We start from the raw sequence: 16,775 nt of genomic DNA on the forward strand, positions 1-16,775 counted from the left end.
AAAATCAATAGTATTATCAAATCAATATCATTATAGATCATCCCTCTCAAATGTTTACTAGAAGGAAATAAGAAAGTACTTGCAAAATCAAATATAAGTAATGCCTTATATTATTCTTTTTGCAGATTTTACTTCATTCATTTGTGTAACAAATTTATTCAGCAAAACTTTGTTGAACACCTGCCCTTGCTAGGTATTGTCTTATGCAACAGAACACAGCAGTGAACAAAACAGACAAAAATCTCCTGTCCATGCACAACTATAGCTGATGATGTCTTCCAGTTACAATATATACAGAGTTGGCATCTCTTTTGTCATAATGTGCATTTTTTATAAGTCAGCAGTAGACTCTCTATCAGAACTGAGCCCTCAGAAATACTTCAGTACACTGCAGCCAGGAAAAGCCTCCTTAGCTTATTTTTGTCAAGCTGGTAAGTATTTTTTATATTCTAACATGATTTTTGTGATGTTTCTATTGCTGTTTAATCAGTAGTATTAGTGGGAATTTATTGTCAGGATAAGTATCATGTATAAAGCTGTTAGTAAAATATGTCTGCCTGAGTTTAAATCCTGATTGTGCCAGTTGACCTTCTGTGTGATTATGGTCGAATCACTTAGCCTCTCTCTGTTTTTGTTGTCATCCATAATGAGGAAATAATACTTTATAAATTTATTGTGAGGATTAAATGACTTCATTCATGTGACTAGTCCATGGTAAATACTAGTTAAGAGTTAGCTGTAGGTGGAGTAACACCTGAATTTCATGAGTCCTTTAAAAAAATTTTTTTTATAATGTTTATTTATTTTTGGGGGAGAGAGACAGAATATGAGTGGGGGAGAGGCATAGCAGAGAGAGAGGGAGACATGGAATCTGAAGCAGGCTCCAGGCTCTGAGCTGTCAGCAAGACCCCAATGTGGAGCTCAAGCCCACAAACTGCAAGATCATGACCTGAACCGAAGTCAGATGAGCCACCCAGGCACCCCTCATCTAGTCATTTCTGATAGTATACTTTTTGATATTTTTAGCAAGTGAATATTTTTAAAGTATCTTAAAATTTTAAGTGAAGCATTAATAATGCTTTTATTTAATACTGTGCTTTAGTGTAACATTAATTATACTGATTAACCATTGTAAGTACTGAACATACCTAAAAATAGTAATGGTCTCACTTAAGTGTTTATGTCTTAAAATATACTATTCTTGAAATTAGTAAGTGAAATTAATGCACATTTCTGTTGGCTCTCTTAAATTGTGATTTGGAAATGGTATTTTAAAATCATTTTGAAAGTTTTGTGCAGGGGCTCCTGGGTGGCTCAGTTAGTTAAGCGTCTGACTTAGGTTCAGGTCATGATCTCTCAGTTTGTGAGTTCGAGCCCCACATTGGGCTCTGTGCTGACAGCTCAGAGCCTGGACCCTGCTTGAGATTCTGTGTCTCCCTCTCTCTCTGCTCCTCCCCTGCTTGTTTGCTCACTCCCCAGAAAAAAAAAAAACAAACTTTTGTGCATGTGTACATGTGTGTTGTATATATAGAAACTGGAAAAATAATGCCAAATGTTAGTTTTGAATTAAACATTTATTTATTTTTATTTTAGAAAATTTTAAAATTCACTTACAAAATTAAAATCATCATAAAAACATTAAAAATAAGAATAATGAAGCAATAAGAAATAAGGGTATAAAATTGTATAACCAGGTATGTTTACTTGATTATTGGTTGTATTGTATATATTTGTTGGGCAAATGAATCCATTTCTTCTTCAGTTTGCAGCTTTGGGCCTCAATTTTAAAAATTCATCTTTCCTAAGGAGCGAGCCATAAAACATTCATAGAACATTTCTTATTTTAGATTCTCCAAGAACTTCCATATTTCTTGAAGAACTGAATGAGGCTGTTAAACCTCTCCAGGACTTTGGAATTTCAGTTGCAAAGGTAGAAAGATATTTTTTGTTACTAAATTATTAGTACAAACATTTTATAATTGTGTGACTTAATGCTGAGTATCTAAAAATACTTATGTTTCACATCTTTTTCCAAACTGAAAAAATAATTTTTTTCTACCTTTTTTTCATAAGAAAAAACAGAAGCACAGAAAGATACTTCTAGACTATTGTGTAAATTAGCACATGTAGATGAAGAAAAAAAGCTGTTCAAAATTCTTTAGCTTAGAACTTCATTTGTTTTGTAAACTGTTTCATTGGGGGTATAGTTCAGTTTTCAGTGCTATAGTTAGGCTTTTTTGTTTTGTTTGCCTGACAAATACAGTAGATTTCCACATTCAACTATTTATTAAATTTCTGTTAGCACAAACTGAAGTACCAAAATGGAAGTATTTTTCTTTTCCTATTCTTCTAAGTCTTTATAATTGCTTATGTTGCAGTTTTTCCTTTATTTTTAGAACAAAGTCAAAACAAGCTGACTTGAAATGACATATTTAATTTTTTTCTCAAAAAATGTTCAAACTTGCCATGGAGTATTATGGAAAATTTCCAGATGCATCAGGGATTAGATAGCTATACGGGCTTTTCATTTACTTTAATCTTAGAATTTGTACCTCAGAAAATTGAATGATTAATAACCCAGTGATTATTAAATTCTCTCAGATTAGTGTCTACCTGACTTTCTGTGTACATTTATTCTTTCTTAGTTCATTAGCCTTCTGCCTCTGAGAGACTGCTGCTGACCTATTTGGTCCCTGCAGCTTGAGTTCACAGGGCAGGAAGCATAGAAAGGTTAACTAACCTTGCCTATTAAAGCGAAACTCTTCCCTCTATCCATGGAACACTTCTGACACCAAATGTGTGAGTTTTCTAACCAGTCACTTATGATGGTGACCACCCATGTAGCCCAGGTCTCACAGGTTAAGTAAGGGCTTGGTCCTGTAAGATTGTCCTCTGCTTCAGATGCCAGTCAGAGGTAGAGGATTCCCAGGTTGTCTACAACTTCTGTCTGACTTGGCTATAAATTATGGGCTCTCATAACCCCCTCCTTGCTTGTCCTATAATTTGCTATAATGGCTCTCAGGACTCAGGAAAGCACTTTGTGTACTATTACTGGTTTATTATACACGACAGACTCTGGAGCAGCCAAATGTAAGAGATGCATGTGGCAGGGTCTGGGAGCCTTGAGCGCAGGAGCTTCTGGCCTCTTGCAGTGTGGGGTGTTCCACCTTCCGTTACTTAGATGTGTCCACCAGCCTGGAAGCTTTCAAGCCCTGCCGTTTAGGGTTTTTATGGAGGTTCCATTATGTGGGCATGATTGATTAAATCATTGGCTGCTGGTGATTGGCTTCATCTCTAGCCCAGGGGATGGGAGATGGGGCAGAAAGTTCAGTCTTCTAACCATGTCTTTGTCTTAGTCTTTTTGGTGAGCAGCCCCCATCTTGAAGCTATCAGATGATAGCCCCCCAGTGATCAGTCTTTTAGCGTGCAAAAAGATACTCCAGGAGTTTCCAAGCCTCTTAGAAGCTCTTCCGTAAGGAACTGTTAAAGAGCACTTGTTAAAGAGCAAGTGTAAGAACAAAAGATACTCCTGTCCAAGGGTTTTAGGAATGTGTGAGGAACCAGAGGCAAAGACCAATTCTCTATTTCTATGTCACTGCTAACTACTTTCAAAAGATCTTTTCTTCTATATGTAACTTTGTTAAACTTTCAACAGCTGATTATACTCTTGAATGATGATGGTGCTCACCTTTGAGGAGCTTTTAATACAATTCTAAAGTTTAGAAATGAAATACTAGGTTGGTATGACATTCAAAAGGGATAGTCATGCTATTTATCTAGTAGGTAGTAACTGTATATCTAGTAACTAAAATAGAATACTAAGGTTCATGCCTAGCGTATTGCCGTTATGAACTAACAAAAATGTAAAGTCTTGATTTTACAGCTGAGGATGCTAAGCTATGTGGAAAGAAGACTGGTGAATAAGTAGCTCACTCTCTGGCAATAATAAATATTAGGTAAATGTTTATGACATTGGAATGAGCTTACTTTATTTAGTTTTTTAGGTAGATATGTGGTGAAGACCCAGTCTATTTCTTTGGAGAGTTTAGGTCCTAAATAGGGGAGAATGAACACAAATCACTTCAGTAACTAGCAGAACATGATCATTGTAATAAGAGATACAGATAAAATGCCACTGAGGTTTAAAGGAAGGGAAGCTCATATCTGATTGCCAGGGCAGAAGGCCATGTATGATATTGGGAAAGACTTTACAAAAAGTAGCATTTTGAGATTGTCTTGAAAAGTCAAGATTTCAGGAGGCAGAGGTAGATGAAGAAAACACTAAAATATAAATGAACTAAATATTCCAGGTAAGACAAAGATTGGCTCGTGGGGTACAATAACCAAACCCAACTGTATGCTGTTTAGAAATGCATCTTAAAGTCTTCAGACATCTTCAAAGTATTGAAGGAAGGAAAAAGATGTATCATCAAGTGATGACCAGAAGGAGGCTGGTGTACTCTCTTACTATGTCAAAGTAGATTTTAAAACAAAACCTTTGAATCATCTCTGACTTTTTGTCATAACCAATCCATCATTTAATCTTTAGGTTCTACTATCAAAACTTCCCAAATCTTAGTACTTCCTACCTCCCCACTTTGACCCCCTGTTGCCCAAATCTTCATCACCTCTTATCTGTGAAACTACCATAGCCTTCTAATAATTGGCCTTTCTCTTTCACTCTTGTCCCACTAAATTCTTCTCCGTGCGTAAGTCAGATGTGTCAGGTCACATTGCTACCCCTCCAAAAGGCTTCCTGTTTTAGTTAGGATAAAATCGAAACTTTTCACTCTTGTGGACAGTGGCTTCCTCTCGTATTTCTTTCTCTGCCCCTCCAACCTGCTCAGTTTGTTCCTGACATCTACAGGTCATCTTTTTGTTTCCTGAACCTGCTAGATGTGTTATTTCTATAAGACCTTTGCAAGTATTTTTCTCTTCTGCTCAGAACTCCTTTCTTCCATGTATTTATATAACGATATGCATCACTACATTCCTTCAATTCTTTGTGCAAAGGTCACCCTCTACCCCACCAAGCCTTCCTTGATTACCTATCTAAAATGTCCTGTCACGTACTATCCCTTTACTGTTTTTTCCCTTTGTGGGGCTTAACGCTACATATTAATTAGTTTTTAAAATTGTCTGTCTCTACTTTTAGAATGTAAGTTCTAAAGATAAAGATCTTTATTTGGAACTTAACTGTACCCCCAGTGACTAGAAGAGTGACTAACATATGGTAGGTGTTCATATACATGTTGAACGGATGAATAGAAAAAAAATCTATTGTCCTAATGTCAACCATCCCCTATCTTCTGACTTTAAAAAATTCTTTTTTTAATGTTTATTTATTTTTGAGAGAGAGAAAATGCCAGCAGGAGAGGGGCAGAGGGAGGGGGCACAGAGGATCTGAAGTGGTCTGTATGCTGACAGCAGAGAGCCCAGTGTGGGGCTCGAACTCACAGACCATGAAATCATGACCTGAGCCGAAGTTAGCCACCCATCTGATTGAGCCACCCAGACACCCCTTGGTTATGGCAGTATTCTGACTTTTAATTCTAATTTTCTCTATTCCTGGTATTTTTCTGAGTATCAGTTCTCCTTTTGTAGCTTTTGAAAACAAACGTAGCTTCCCTAGTTTCCATTCTGCTTCCTCAAACTCCATTAAAATTAAATTGAATAACACACAAAACAGCCAACTCATTTAAAAAACAAAACAAAAACTTACAAAATTTAAAATATAATTTTCTTCCAACCTTAGTTTAGTGTAAGTTTTGTCGGTGGCTACCCTTCACCCCATCTAGAAACCTCTTCATTCTCTTTATCTCCTCCCTTCTTCCTCTATCCCATACTGCATACACACGCTCTGTTTTCTCCCTAGTTTTACTTACAGTATTGGTGAGAAATCTCACAAATTTCTTCTGTCCTTTTCTGCTTTATTTCAGATACTATTCATCTTTACCCTGTACTGAAGTGATATTCATTTAACTTTTAATTCATTTAATTCCCTTGCCTTCCATTATATCTTCATGTTGCCAACAGGGTTGTCAAGGGCTGTTACGGCTACTTGAGCAGCATCAGTTTGACCCAGGTTCATTCTTTCTGTTGCATCATCCTCAGCAAGGGTTTCTCCTTTAAAGATGCTTCATGGTCCATAATTCTGCCACCTCAGTGTCTTGTCTGTTTGTTGTCAGGAAGAAGTGGGAAAAGTGTAAGTCAGCTCCCTTTAAGAATCTTCTTTATTCTTTAATGCAACCCCAGTGACTTCTCCTAACACTGTTTGGCTATCTCTAGTTGTTGGGGAACCTGGGAAAGTTTTTCATTGGGGTCATTTATATTTAGGGAAGTTATGTTAATAAAACAAAAGGGAAGGATGGAATTTGGGTAAGAAACCAGCAGTGGGGCGCCTGGGTGGCTCAGCTGGTTAAGCATCTGACTCTTGCTTTCGGCTCAGGTCATGATCTTGTGGTTTCTGAGACTGAGTCCCGTGTTGGGCCCTGCTCTGGCAGTGAGGGGTCTGCTTGGGATTCTCTTTATCCCTGTCTCTCTCTCTCTCTCTCTCTGCCTGTCTCTCTAAATAAATAAATAAATAAATAAATAAATAAATAAATATTTTTTTAAAAAGAATAAACAAAAACCAGCAGTATCTGCCATACCTGTGTTCCAACTGCTGAGATGCTTTCATGCTCTCAACTTACCACTTACTTCTGCTTCTTAGCTTTTGCTCATGATTTTTTGTCTTGCCTAAATTGTTTCTTTCTTTTTCTACGTGGTTACCTTATACTTTTTCCATAATATTGAATTAAATTTAAACTTTTAAGTATAATTAAATATAACTCTTAGGTGTAGAAACAGTTCCTTTCTCTGAGGTAACCCACTTGAATAAAATGTGCAATGATAGGATACAGATCAGAAAGAAAAGTAAAATAAAAAGTGTGAGGGGCTCCTGGGCAGCTCAGTTGGTTAAGCGTCTGACTTTGGCTCAGGTCATGATCTTGTGGTTCACAAGTTCAAGCCCTGTGTTGGGCTCTGTGCTGACTACTCAGAGCCTGGAGCCTCCTTCAGAATCTATCTCCCGCTCTCTCTGTGCCGTTCTCCCACTTGTGCTCGCTCGCTCTCTCTTTCTCTCTCTCTGTCTCTCTCAAAAATAAACCTTAAAATTTTTTTTAAAAATTGACCTGGAGACAGACTGTAGTGTTTAATTTTCCTTCTTGTTTCCATAACCAAGACACTTGACATTTTGATATATACTCAAAACCTTAAACATAATCTTTTAAAGGTTAATTGCGTCAAAGAAGAAACATCAAGATACTGTGGAAAAGAAGAGGATTTGATGAAAGTATATTTATTCAGGTAAACTATTTTTTTGAGTGTGATAGACAAATTAAAGCTATACTTCTAGAATATTAAAATATATAAAATATCACTAAGCCAAGATAAAGTTTTATACATGGGGGGATATATGAAGTTTAGCAAAGTCTTAAGTCGTATATTTGTTACCTGCACTTAAGCTTTCTTATCTATAAAATGAAATAAAATAGCTATAAAACCTACCTCACAGGCTTGTTTTGAATATTACATGAGAATTCTTATGTAAACTACTATAAGTGCCTGGAAAGTAAGCACTTAACAAATTTAGTGTTTTCAATAGATCTGTCAGGTCCATATTTGGGTGTGAAAGAAATGTACTTTTGAGGGACCTGCCAATGTCCCAGTTACAGATTCGTCTCCACTTTGGTCTGCTAGTCTCTCTGAGGTTTCTCAAAATCTTTTTCTCAAACCCTTGGGATGCGGCCTAAGAAGTGAGGACAGATCCTGTCTCCTCAGAGTCTAATTGCTGCGGATACTTGTTTGTCCTTCTTGTCTCCTTCCCAGCCTATTTAGGGAATCTGTGTGTATGTGACAAGGACGTTGGTAGGAAGCTGTGTTGAGGCTCATGTGTTTTCCTGGTTTTTTTTGCCAAGTCCTGGGCCCAAGCTCTTCTAAGTCAACATATTTATTGAGTGTATATTCAGTAAATATGTTTGCAAGTTTTATAGTCAGCATACTGATAGGTGAATGGGATAATGGATAACACTCAGCCTCTAACATCAAAGAACTTACAACCTACTGTATTGGAGAGACAAGAAAAATGAATCTCAGGGAAATATTTCTGTAATACTTTTTAAACTTTTTTTTTTTTTTTTAACAGGGGCAACATCTTACTCAGAGAATTCCCTACTGATACCTTGTTTGATGTGAATGCCATCGTTGCTCATGTTCTCTTGTAAGTATAGGGGGTACTCATTCACTTATTGTTATCAATCTCTTGATTTCATTTTAGAAAACCACAATCCATTAAAATATTTTAGGGATTTAACATTATATTTGTAGGCATTAATTTCACATAAATTACTGCTCTGTCTTCCTACATAGAGGATCTAAAATTTCTTGACTGGCAAAAGATACAGACACATCTTTGTATAAAAGAGAGAGGACACAGCATGACCACATGGTCATAGTATTGCTTTTGCTTTTGAAGGTACCTGCAAAGTAAGGATTTTACCAGGTAAGAAGTTTGTCTTTGCTGTTCTCACTAGGAATTTTAAAATGTCTGGCATGCTTCTGACCCCACTCTGAGTTTTCTGGAGTCTATAGCTCTGTGTCTTCTCAGTAGGTACAGAAACTGTGCAGGTAATCTCAGCACATATCATAGTGTTTACTGGGAGACAGAGAGTGAAATTTAATTTCCGTGGCATGGAATCTTTAGGCCTGGGATTTAGGCCTATGTGGAGTCCATTCTCCTGCTGAATGAAGTCTGGTGCTCTCTTTGGTGACACAGCTGGAAACTACAGCTTCATTAGGGACACAAGTTTATGTGGACTTTTCCAGTTTAATGCTGTGCTTGGACTCTTGGCCACTAAGACCTTTGCTGACATTGAGGGTCTTTGTTTTCTGCTTGGCTCCCCTCTTTCTTCTCTCTGACTGGATTCCCATAAAAATGGGGTGAAAGTTAAATGACAGGACGCAAAACTTACAGGTGAAAGGTTGTGGTTATTGTTTTGCAAATAGACACTTTTAAATGTTCAAGTACTAATTACATATTAATGAAAAGTTTTCAGAAATCCCTGACAACCATGGAGTCTAAGGCCTGTAGACCAAGAAGCCAGTTGTAGAGGGTGAATGCTGGCCTTTTGAAAAGGAATTCCCAACAGCTGCTAGGCTGCATGGAGCCTTCTCCCCTGGAGAAGGGTGGTTGTCTTCAGGGCGGGGGTCAGAAAAAGCTTAGCAAAGTCCTAGTAATGGATATGATGTTTGTTCTCAAGACGATCCCTAGTTTCTGCTATTTTTACAGTGGGTACCTGATGACAGTCTTTGACCCAGATATGAGTGAGAGTGAAGAGACAGAAGATTCTTTGAGGGGTAGGGAGGTGGTACTAAGATTGCCTTTGACAAGTGTGATAGCAAATCCTGGAGCAGTGGGTCCATGTTGGACAACCCGCTGACAAAGTGATTTTGAAACAATTGGGCCTAAGTATGGAGAGCTGTCATTGCTAGGAACTGGTTACCCCATGGGGTTTGTGTCATTCACTCCTGCTGTAGTAGTGTACTGTTCCTAGTGCTGTGCTAATGCTGATTCATAGAATACTAATTCCATAAATAGATGATTCCCTGTGTTCCTTCTATGTGCCTGCTACTCACTAGGCACTGGGGATACATAATAGAAATTATGTTCTCTAGGAATTTAGTGTTTTGTTAGATAGACAGGTACATAAACAGGAAATACTATGTAGTTAGTAAAAAAGAAGTTTGATGCATAATGGCTTAAGGATCCACAGCATAGAGAATGGTTACTTGTGTCTAGAATGAGAGTGGATATTTTTTAAGAAGGCTTCCTGATAGAGGTAGCACTTGAGATGACTCTTAAAGGATAAGTGGGAGTTTGCTTGGTGAAGGTGGGGAGAGCAGGGGAGACTGTGAGCAAATGCATAGAGGTTAGAATAGTTTGGCGGGGGCAGTTTTTACTGGAGTATGAAATGTGAAGCAGGACATGAGAGTAGGAAAGTAGGTATGGGGTCAGATGAAGAGATCTTTGTTTACCAGGTGAAGAAGTTGAGGCTTTTGGGGTAGCCACTGAAGGATAAGGAGTTCAGCTCCAGGCCAGAATCCTGTGTGATCTATCAGGCCAGATCACAGGCATTTACAGGCTTTGTCTGGTAGGCTTCATGGGGGAAGGGGTCCTGCCCACACCAGACTTGGTACATGCCCACTGCATTGCAGTTTTCTAGAGAAAGTTAAGGTCTAAGAAACAGGCACCTCACCACCCTCAGTCCCTTAGGCCAGACATGCTCATGTATACACCTGTGTTTTTAGCCCAAGTATCTCTATTTGGAGGCCTCATTATCAGGGACCTTGACTGAGGCACCTCCGAGGTGCTTCCACTAAGACCTCGTTATCAGGGGTCTTTGGTTGAGACACTTTTCTCCCCTTAGTACCTTTCCACTTCTGGCTCTTCCCCTTCTCTTTCCCCTCAGCCCCTGAGTCCATAAAGAGTCAGGAGCCAATTGTTTGGGGCCCCTGGGAATGAGATGCCTCCCTGTACCTGCACTACACCCATCTGACCCTGGCCTAATGCTGACTCATGGCTGGTGGGGCAAGGAATGGAACATTGTGGAGCTGGTGCCTCTCTTCTGGCCTCTGGCTTATGCTATCACAGTAGGTGAATAAAGGCTTGATTGCTACTTTAAGTTTGGCTATTGTCCTAACTGACTCTGTAAACATCTGATTGCTCAACAGAGGATTGTGGGCAGATGAGTGATGTGATCAGATTAGTACTTGAAAGCCTTTTCTGGTGGATGTGAGACAGATTTGTGAAGTCCAAGCATATGAAGAAACCATTGTGTGTCCATTATATAATTTAGGGAGGTAAAATAAAGACAGCAAAGAGGGGATTTTCTTTTTAATGCTTAGGAGGTGAAATTAACTGGATTTGGTAAAAGTTAATTCGGTTATAATCCGCAAAACTACAAATTCGAGTTAATCCCTGATCTTTTCTGTCTTTCCAATCTCACTCTATCTCAAGTCCTTTCTGATCAACATCTGAAGTAGGCAAGGAAGAAGAACAGATTTACAGGGGAAGAGGAGTCTACTTTAAGAAGGGGAATGCCCATCAGACCTGAGTCTTGAGTAGGCAACTGTGGGGAATTGAACCCCTGGGGAGTACAGGTCTAGGTGTTGTGGACACACAGGTTACCCAGGGAGCATCCTACGCAAGACCAGCACTTATGGGAAGAAGAAACTGAAGGAGAAAAATAAATTTCAAGAAAGAAGAATTGCAAAGAGGCAGTGTCCTCATTTTAATTTAAAATGTAAGGAAAATGGCTTGTGGAATATAGTATTTTACAAAAATTTTCAGTAGTGATATTTAGAATGTTGAAGAACTGCACTAAATCGTATTGCCCTGTCATAACTGCACCTTCCAAATAACCATGAGGAAAAAAAGGCCTTTCACTCTGTCATCCTACTTTTATGTTAAAACCATCAGTTTGAAGCACTCAGTGGCTGTCAAGAGTTTCTCCCTCCTGTACTCTTTTGCAGCTGCATACTATTCATTGAAATGGAACTGAACTGCTGTTTGGTATCTTCTGCCCATTTTCTATCATTTTTGAACTTTATTTTTGTTAACTTTTAGATATGTTATATGAGGGAGACACAAACTATCTTCCCTCCACCCAAGTTTGTCATTTATATTCTGAATTTATTTACTCTTTAAAGAATTATCTGCACAAATTTAATTTTTCTCTTTTGACTTGTAGATGATAAGTTTTACTGTGGTTTCCTTTATGCCATCACTACAAAGGAATTTATCCATTTAAAAAGTGAATAGCTTTTGGTTTCTTATTTATTTTTAAAATATTTTTTCCAGTTTTATCTGTTACTTTTTTGGTTTCAAGGTTTTTAAAAAATACTTAACTGCTTTTATTTATTTACTTTCATGTTTTTATTTAAATTCTAGTTAGTTAATATATAGGGTATTTTGCTCCATCCACGTTGTTGGAAATGGCAAGATTTCATTGTTTTTGATGGCTGAGTAATATTCCGTTGTGTTTATATACTACATCTTTATCCTTTCATCAGTTGATAGACATTTGGACATCTTTCCATAATTTGGCTATTGTTGATAGTGCTGTCATAAACATTGGGGCATGTGCCACTTTAGATCTGTATTTTTGTATCCTTTGGGTAGATACCTAGTAGTGCAATTGTTGGATTGTGGAGTAGTTCTATTTTTAACTTTTTGAGGAACCTGCATACTGTTTTCGAGTGGCTGCCCCAGTTTGCATTCCCATCAACAATGTAAGAGGTTTCTTCACATCCTCGCCAATATTTGTTGTTTTGTATATTGTTAATTTTAGCCATTCTGAGAGGTATGAAGTGATATCTCATTGTAGTTTTTAAAAAATATTTATTTAGTTTTGAGAGAGAGAAGGACAGTGTGAGTGGGGGAGGGGCAGAGACAGAGGGAGACACATAGCAGACACAAAGCAGGCTCCAGGCTCTGAGCTTTCAGCATAGAGCCTGACACGGGGCTCAAAGTTGTGAACCACAAGATCATGATCTGAGTTGAAGTCAGGTGCTTAACTGACTGAGTCAGGCTCCCCACTCATTGTAGTTTTGATTAGCATTTCCCTGATGATGAGTGATATTGAACATCTTTTCATGTATCTATTGGCCATCTGTGGAAAAAAGTCTATTCGTGTCTTCTGCCCATTTATTAACTGGATTATTTACTTTTGGGTGTTGCATTTGATAAGTTCTTTATATATTTTGAATACTAACCCTTTATCAGATATGTCACTTGCAAATATTTTTTCCCATTCCATAGGCTGCCTTTTAGTTTTGTTGATTGTTTCCTTCGCTGTGCAGAAACTTTTTATCTTGATGAAGTCGCAATAATTCATGTTTGCTTTTCTTTCCCTTGCCTCTGGTGACATGTCTAGTAAGAAGTTGCTCTGGCCGAGGTAAAAGAGGTTGTTGGCTATGTTCTCCTTTAAAATTTTGATAGTTTCCTGTCTCACATTTAAGTCTTTCATCCATTTTTATTTAATTTTGTGTATGGTGTATAAAAGTTGTCCAGTTTCATTCTTCTGCATCTTGCTTTTAGTTTTCTCAATACGATTTGTTGAAGACACTTTTTTCCTTTGGCTATTCATTTACAACTTTGTCAAAGATTAGTTGATCATATAGTTGTGAGTCCATTTCTGGGTTTTCTGTTCTGTTCCATTGATCTGTGTGTCTGTTTTTATGCCAGTACCATACCATCTTCATGACTACTGCTTTGTAATATAGCTTGAAGTCTGAAACTGTAATGCTTCCAACTTTGCTTTTTCAGGATTGCTTTGGCTATTCAAGATCTTTTGTGGTTCCATACAAATTTTAGGATTGTTTGTTCTAGCTCTGCGAGAAACACTGGAGGTATTTTCATAGGGATTGCATCAAGTGTATGTTGATTTTGTATCCTGTAACTTTACTGATTTTGTGTATCAGTTCTAGCAGTTTTTTGGTAGTCTTTTGGGTTTTCTACATAGAGTATCATGTTGTCTGTAAATCATGAAAGTTTGACTTCTTCCTTACCAATATGGATACCTTTTATTTCATTTTGTTGTCTGATTGCTGAGGCTAAGACTTCCAGTATTATGTTAAATAACATTGATGAAAGTGGACATCCCTGTCTTGTTCCTGACTATAGAGTAAAAGCTCTCAGTGTTTCCCCATTGAAGACGATATTAGCTGTGAGTCTTTCTTATATGACCTTTATGATGTTGAGGTATGTTCCCGCTATTCCACTTTGTTGAAGGTTTTTATCAAGAATGGATGCTGTTTGGGCTCACTGCTGTCAGCTCAGAGCCTGTTCAGATCCTCTGACCTCCCCCTCAGCCCCGCCCCTTCCTTGCTTATGCACTTTCTCTCTCTCTTTCTCAAAAATAAACATTAAAAAATATATACTGTATTTTGATGAATGCTTTTTCTGCATCTATTGAGAAAATCATATGGTTCTTATCCTTTCTTTTATTAATGTGGTGTTTCACACTGATTGATTTGCAAACTACTCTTGCAGCCCAGGAATAAATCCTACTTGATCATGGTGAATGATTCTTTTAATATACTCTTGGGTTCAATTTGCTAATATTTATTCAGAATTTTTGTATCCACATTCATCAGGGATATTGGCCTGTAGTTGTCATTTTTAGTGGGGTCTTTGTCTAGTTTTGCTATCAGTATTGATTACTGATTCAGTTTCATTCCTCGTTATCAGTCTGTTCAAGCTTTCTTTTTCTTCCTGTTTCAGTTGGTAGTTTATATGTTTTTTTGGAATTTATCCATGTTTTCCACATTGACCAATTTGTTGGCATATGATTTTTCATAATATTCTTTCATAATTTTTTTTTTTAATTTTTTAAAATTTATTTCTAGGAGAGAGAGAGAGAGACAGCGTGAGCAGGGGAGGGTCAGAGAGAGAGAGAGATACAGACTCTGAAATAGGCTTCAGGCTCTGAGCTGGCAGTCAGCACAGAGCCCGACACGGGGCTCGAACCCATGAACCGCGAGATCATGATCTAAGCGAAAGTCGGATGCTTAACTGACTAAGCCACCCAGGCGCCCCTTTCATAATTGTTTCTATATCTGTGGTGTTGGTTGTAATTTCAACTGTCTCATTCATGATTTTATTTATTTGGGTTCTTTTTCTTTTTGATATCAATTTTATTAAATTTTTTTAAAAAATCAACCTCTGGTTTCATTGATCTATTCTGCTGGAGTTTTTTTGTTTTTTTATGTATCATTTATTTCTATTGTAACCTTTATTATTTCCCTTCTGCCACCTTTAGGTTTCATTTGTTGTCTTTTTCCAACTCCTTTAGGTGTAAGGTTAGGTTGTATATTTGAGATTTTTCTTTCTTCTTAAGATAGGCCTGTATTGCTATATATATACTTCGTTCTTATGACAGCTTTTGTTGTATCCCAAGAGTTTTGGACCATACTGTTGTCATTTTCATTTGTTTCCGTGTATTTTTAATTTCCTGGTTGACTTATTCATTCTTTAGCATGGGATATTCTTTGGTCTCCATATATTGTGGTCTTTCCAAATTTTTCCTTGTGATTGACTTCATATTTCATAGCATTGTGATAGGAAAATATGCATGGTATGATCTCAGTCATTTTGTGCTTATTGAGGCCTGATTTGTGACCTAGTATGTGATCTATTTTGGAAAAAATCCCATGTGCCTTGGAAAAGAATGTGTATTCTGCTACTTTAGGATGAAATGTTCAGAATATATCTGTTAAGTCCATCTGGTCCAGTGTGTCATTCAAAGCCATTGTTTCCTTGTTGATTTTCTACTTAGATGATATGTCCATTGATATAAGTGCAGTGTTAAAGTCCCCTACTATTATTGTATTATTTTATTATTTTAATATAATTTATTGTCAAGTTGGTTTTCATATAACACCCAGTGCTCATCCCAACAAGTGCCCTCCTCCATGCCCATCACCCATTTTTCCTTCTCCTCCACCCCCTATCCACCCTCAGTTTGTTCTCAGTATTTAAGAGTCTTATGATTTTTACCTCCTTCCCTCTCCATAACTATTTTTTCCCCATCCCCTCCCCTTCTGTTAAGTTTCTCCTGATCCATATATGAGTGAAAACATATGGTATCTGTCTTTCTCTGCCTGACTATTTTACTTAGCATAATATTCTTGAGCTCCAACCATGTTGCTACAAATGGCCAGATTTCATTCTTTCTCATTGCCGTGTAATATTCCATAATATATATAAACTACATCTCTCCTTGATCCATTCGTCAGTTGATGGACATTTAGGCTCTTTCCATGATTTAGCTGAAATCATGATTGTTGAAAGTGCTGCTGTGAACATTGGGGTACATGTGCCCCTATGGATCAGCACTCCTGTATCCCTTGGGTAAATTCCTAGCAGTGCTATTGCTGGGTCATAGGGGAGGTCTACTGTTAATTTTTTGTGGAACCCCCACACTGTTTTCCAGAGCAGCTGCACCAGTTTGCATTCCCACCAACAGTGTAAGAGGATGCTCATTTCTTTGCATCCTTGCCAGCATCTATAGTCTTCGGATTTGTTCACTTCAGCCACTTTGACCAGTATGAGGTAGTATCTCAGTGGGGTTTTGATTTATATTTCCCTGATGATGAGTGATGTTGAGCATCATTTCATGTGTCTGTTAGCTATCTGGATGTCTTCTTTGGAGAAGTGTCTGTTCGTGTCTTCTGCCCATTTCTTCACTGGATTATTTGTTTTTCAGGTGTGGTTTTGGTGAGTTCCTTATAGATTTTGGATACTAGCCCTTTATCTGATACGTCATTTGCAATATCTTTTCCTATTCGGTCAGTATTCTATTAGTTTTGTTTCCTTTGCAGTGCAGAAGCTTTTTCTCTTGATGAAGTCCCAATAGTTCATTTTTTTCTTGATTCCCTTGTCTTTGGAGATGTGTCGAGTAAGAAATTGCTGCGGTTGAGGTCAAGGAGGTTGTTACCTGCTTTCTTCTCTAGGATCTTGATGGTTTCCTATCTCACTTTCAGGTCCTTCATCCATTTTGAGTTTATTTTTGTGTATGGTTTATTTTTGTGTATTGTCTAGTTTCATTCTTCTGCATGTTGCTGTCCAGTTTTCCCAGGACCATTGACTAAAGAGACTGTCTTTTTTCCATGGGATACTCTTTCCTGCTTTGTCAAAGATTAGTTGGCAATATTTTTGTGGGTCCAATTTTGAG

At 37.7% G+C, this 16,775-nt stretch overlaps 1 protein-coding gene across 1 annotated transcript in view; it reads left to right on the plus strand.

The window, feature by feature from the left end:
* TXNDC16 (thioredoxin domain containing 16) overlaps nt 1-16,775 on the plus strand; it is a gene marked incomplete at its 3' end in the record, with an annotated part of 102,144 nt that overhangs the window by 9,588 nt on the left and 75,781 nt on the right. The window contains exons 3-6 of the mRNA XM_039240509.1: nt 126-431; nt 1,848-1,930; nt 7,274-7,347; nt 8,186-8,260. Of these exons, the coding sequence (XP_039096440.1) occupies nt 269-431; nt 1,848-1,930; nt 7,274-7,347; nt 8,186-8,260 (395 nt within the window). The remainder of the gene's footprint in view (nt 1-125; nt 432-1,847; nt 1,931-7,273; nt 7,348-8,185; nt 8,261-16,775) is intronic.

This window comes from Hyaena hyaena, unplaced genomic scaffold, assembly GCF_003009895.1.
Source record: "Hyaena hyaena isolate Hyena2069 unplaced genomic scaffold, ASM300989v1 scaffold_175, whole genome shotgun sequence".
Classification (NCBI taxonomy): Eukaryota; Metazoa; Chordata; class Mammalia; order Carnivora; family Hyaenidae; genus Hyaena; species Hyaena hyaena.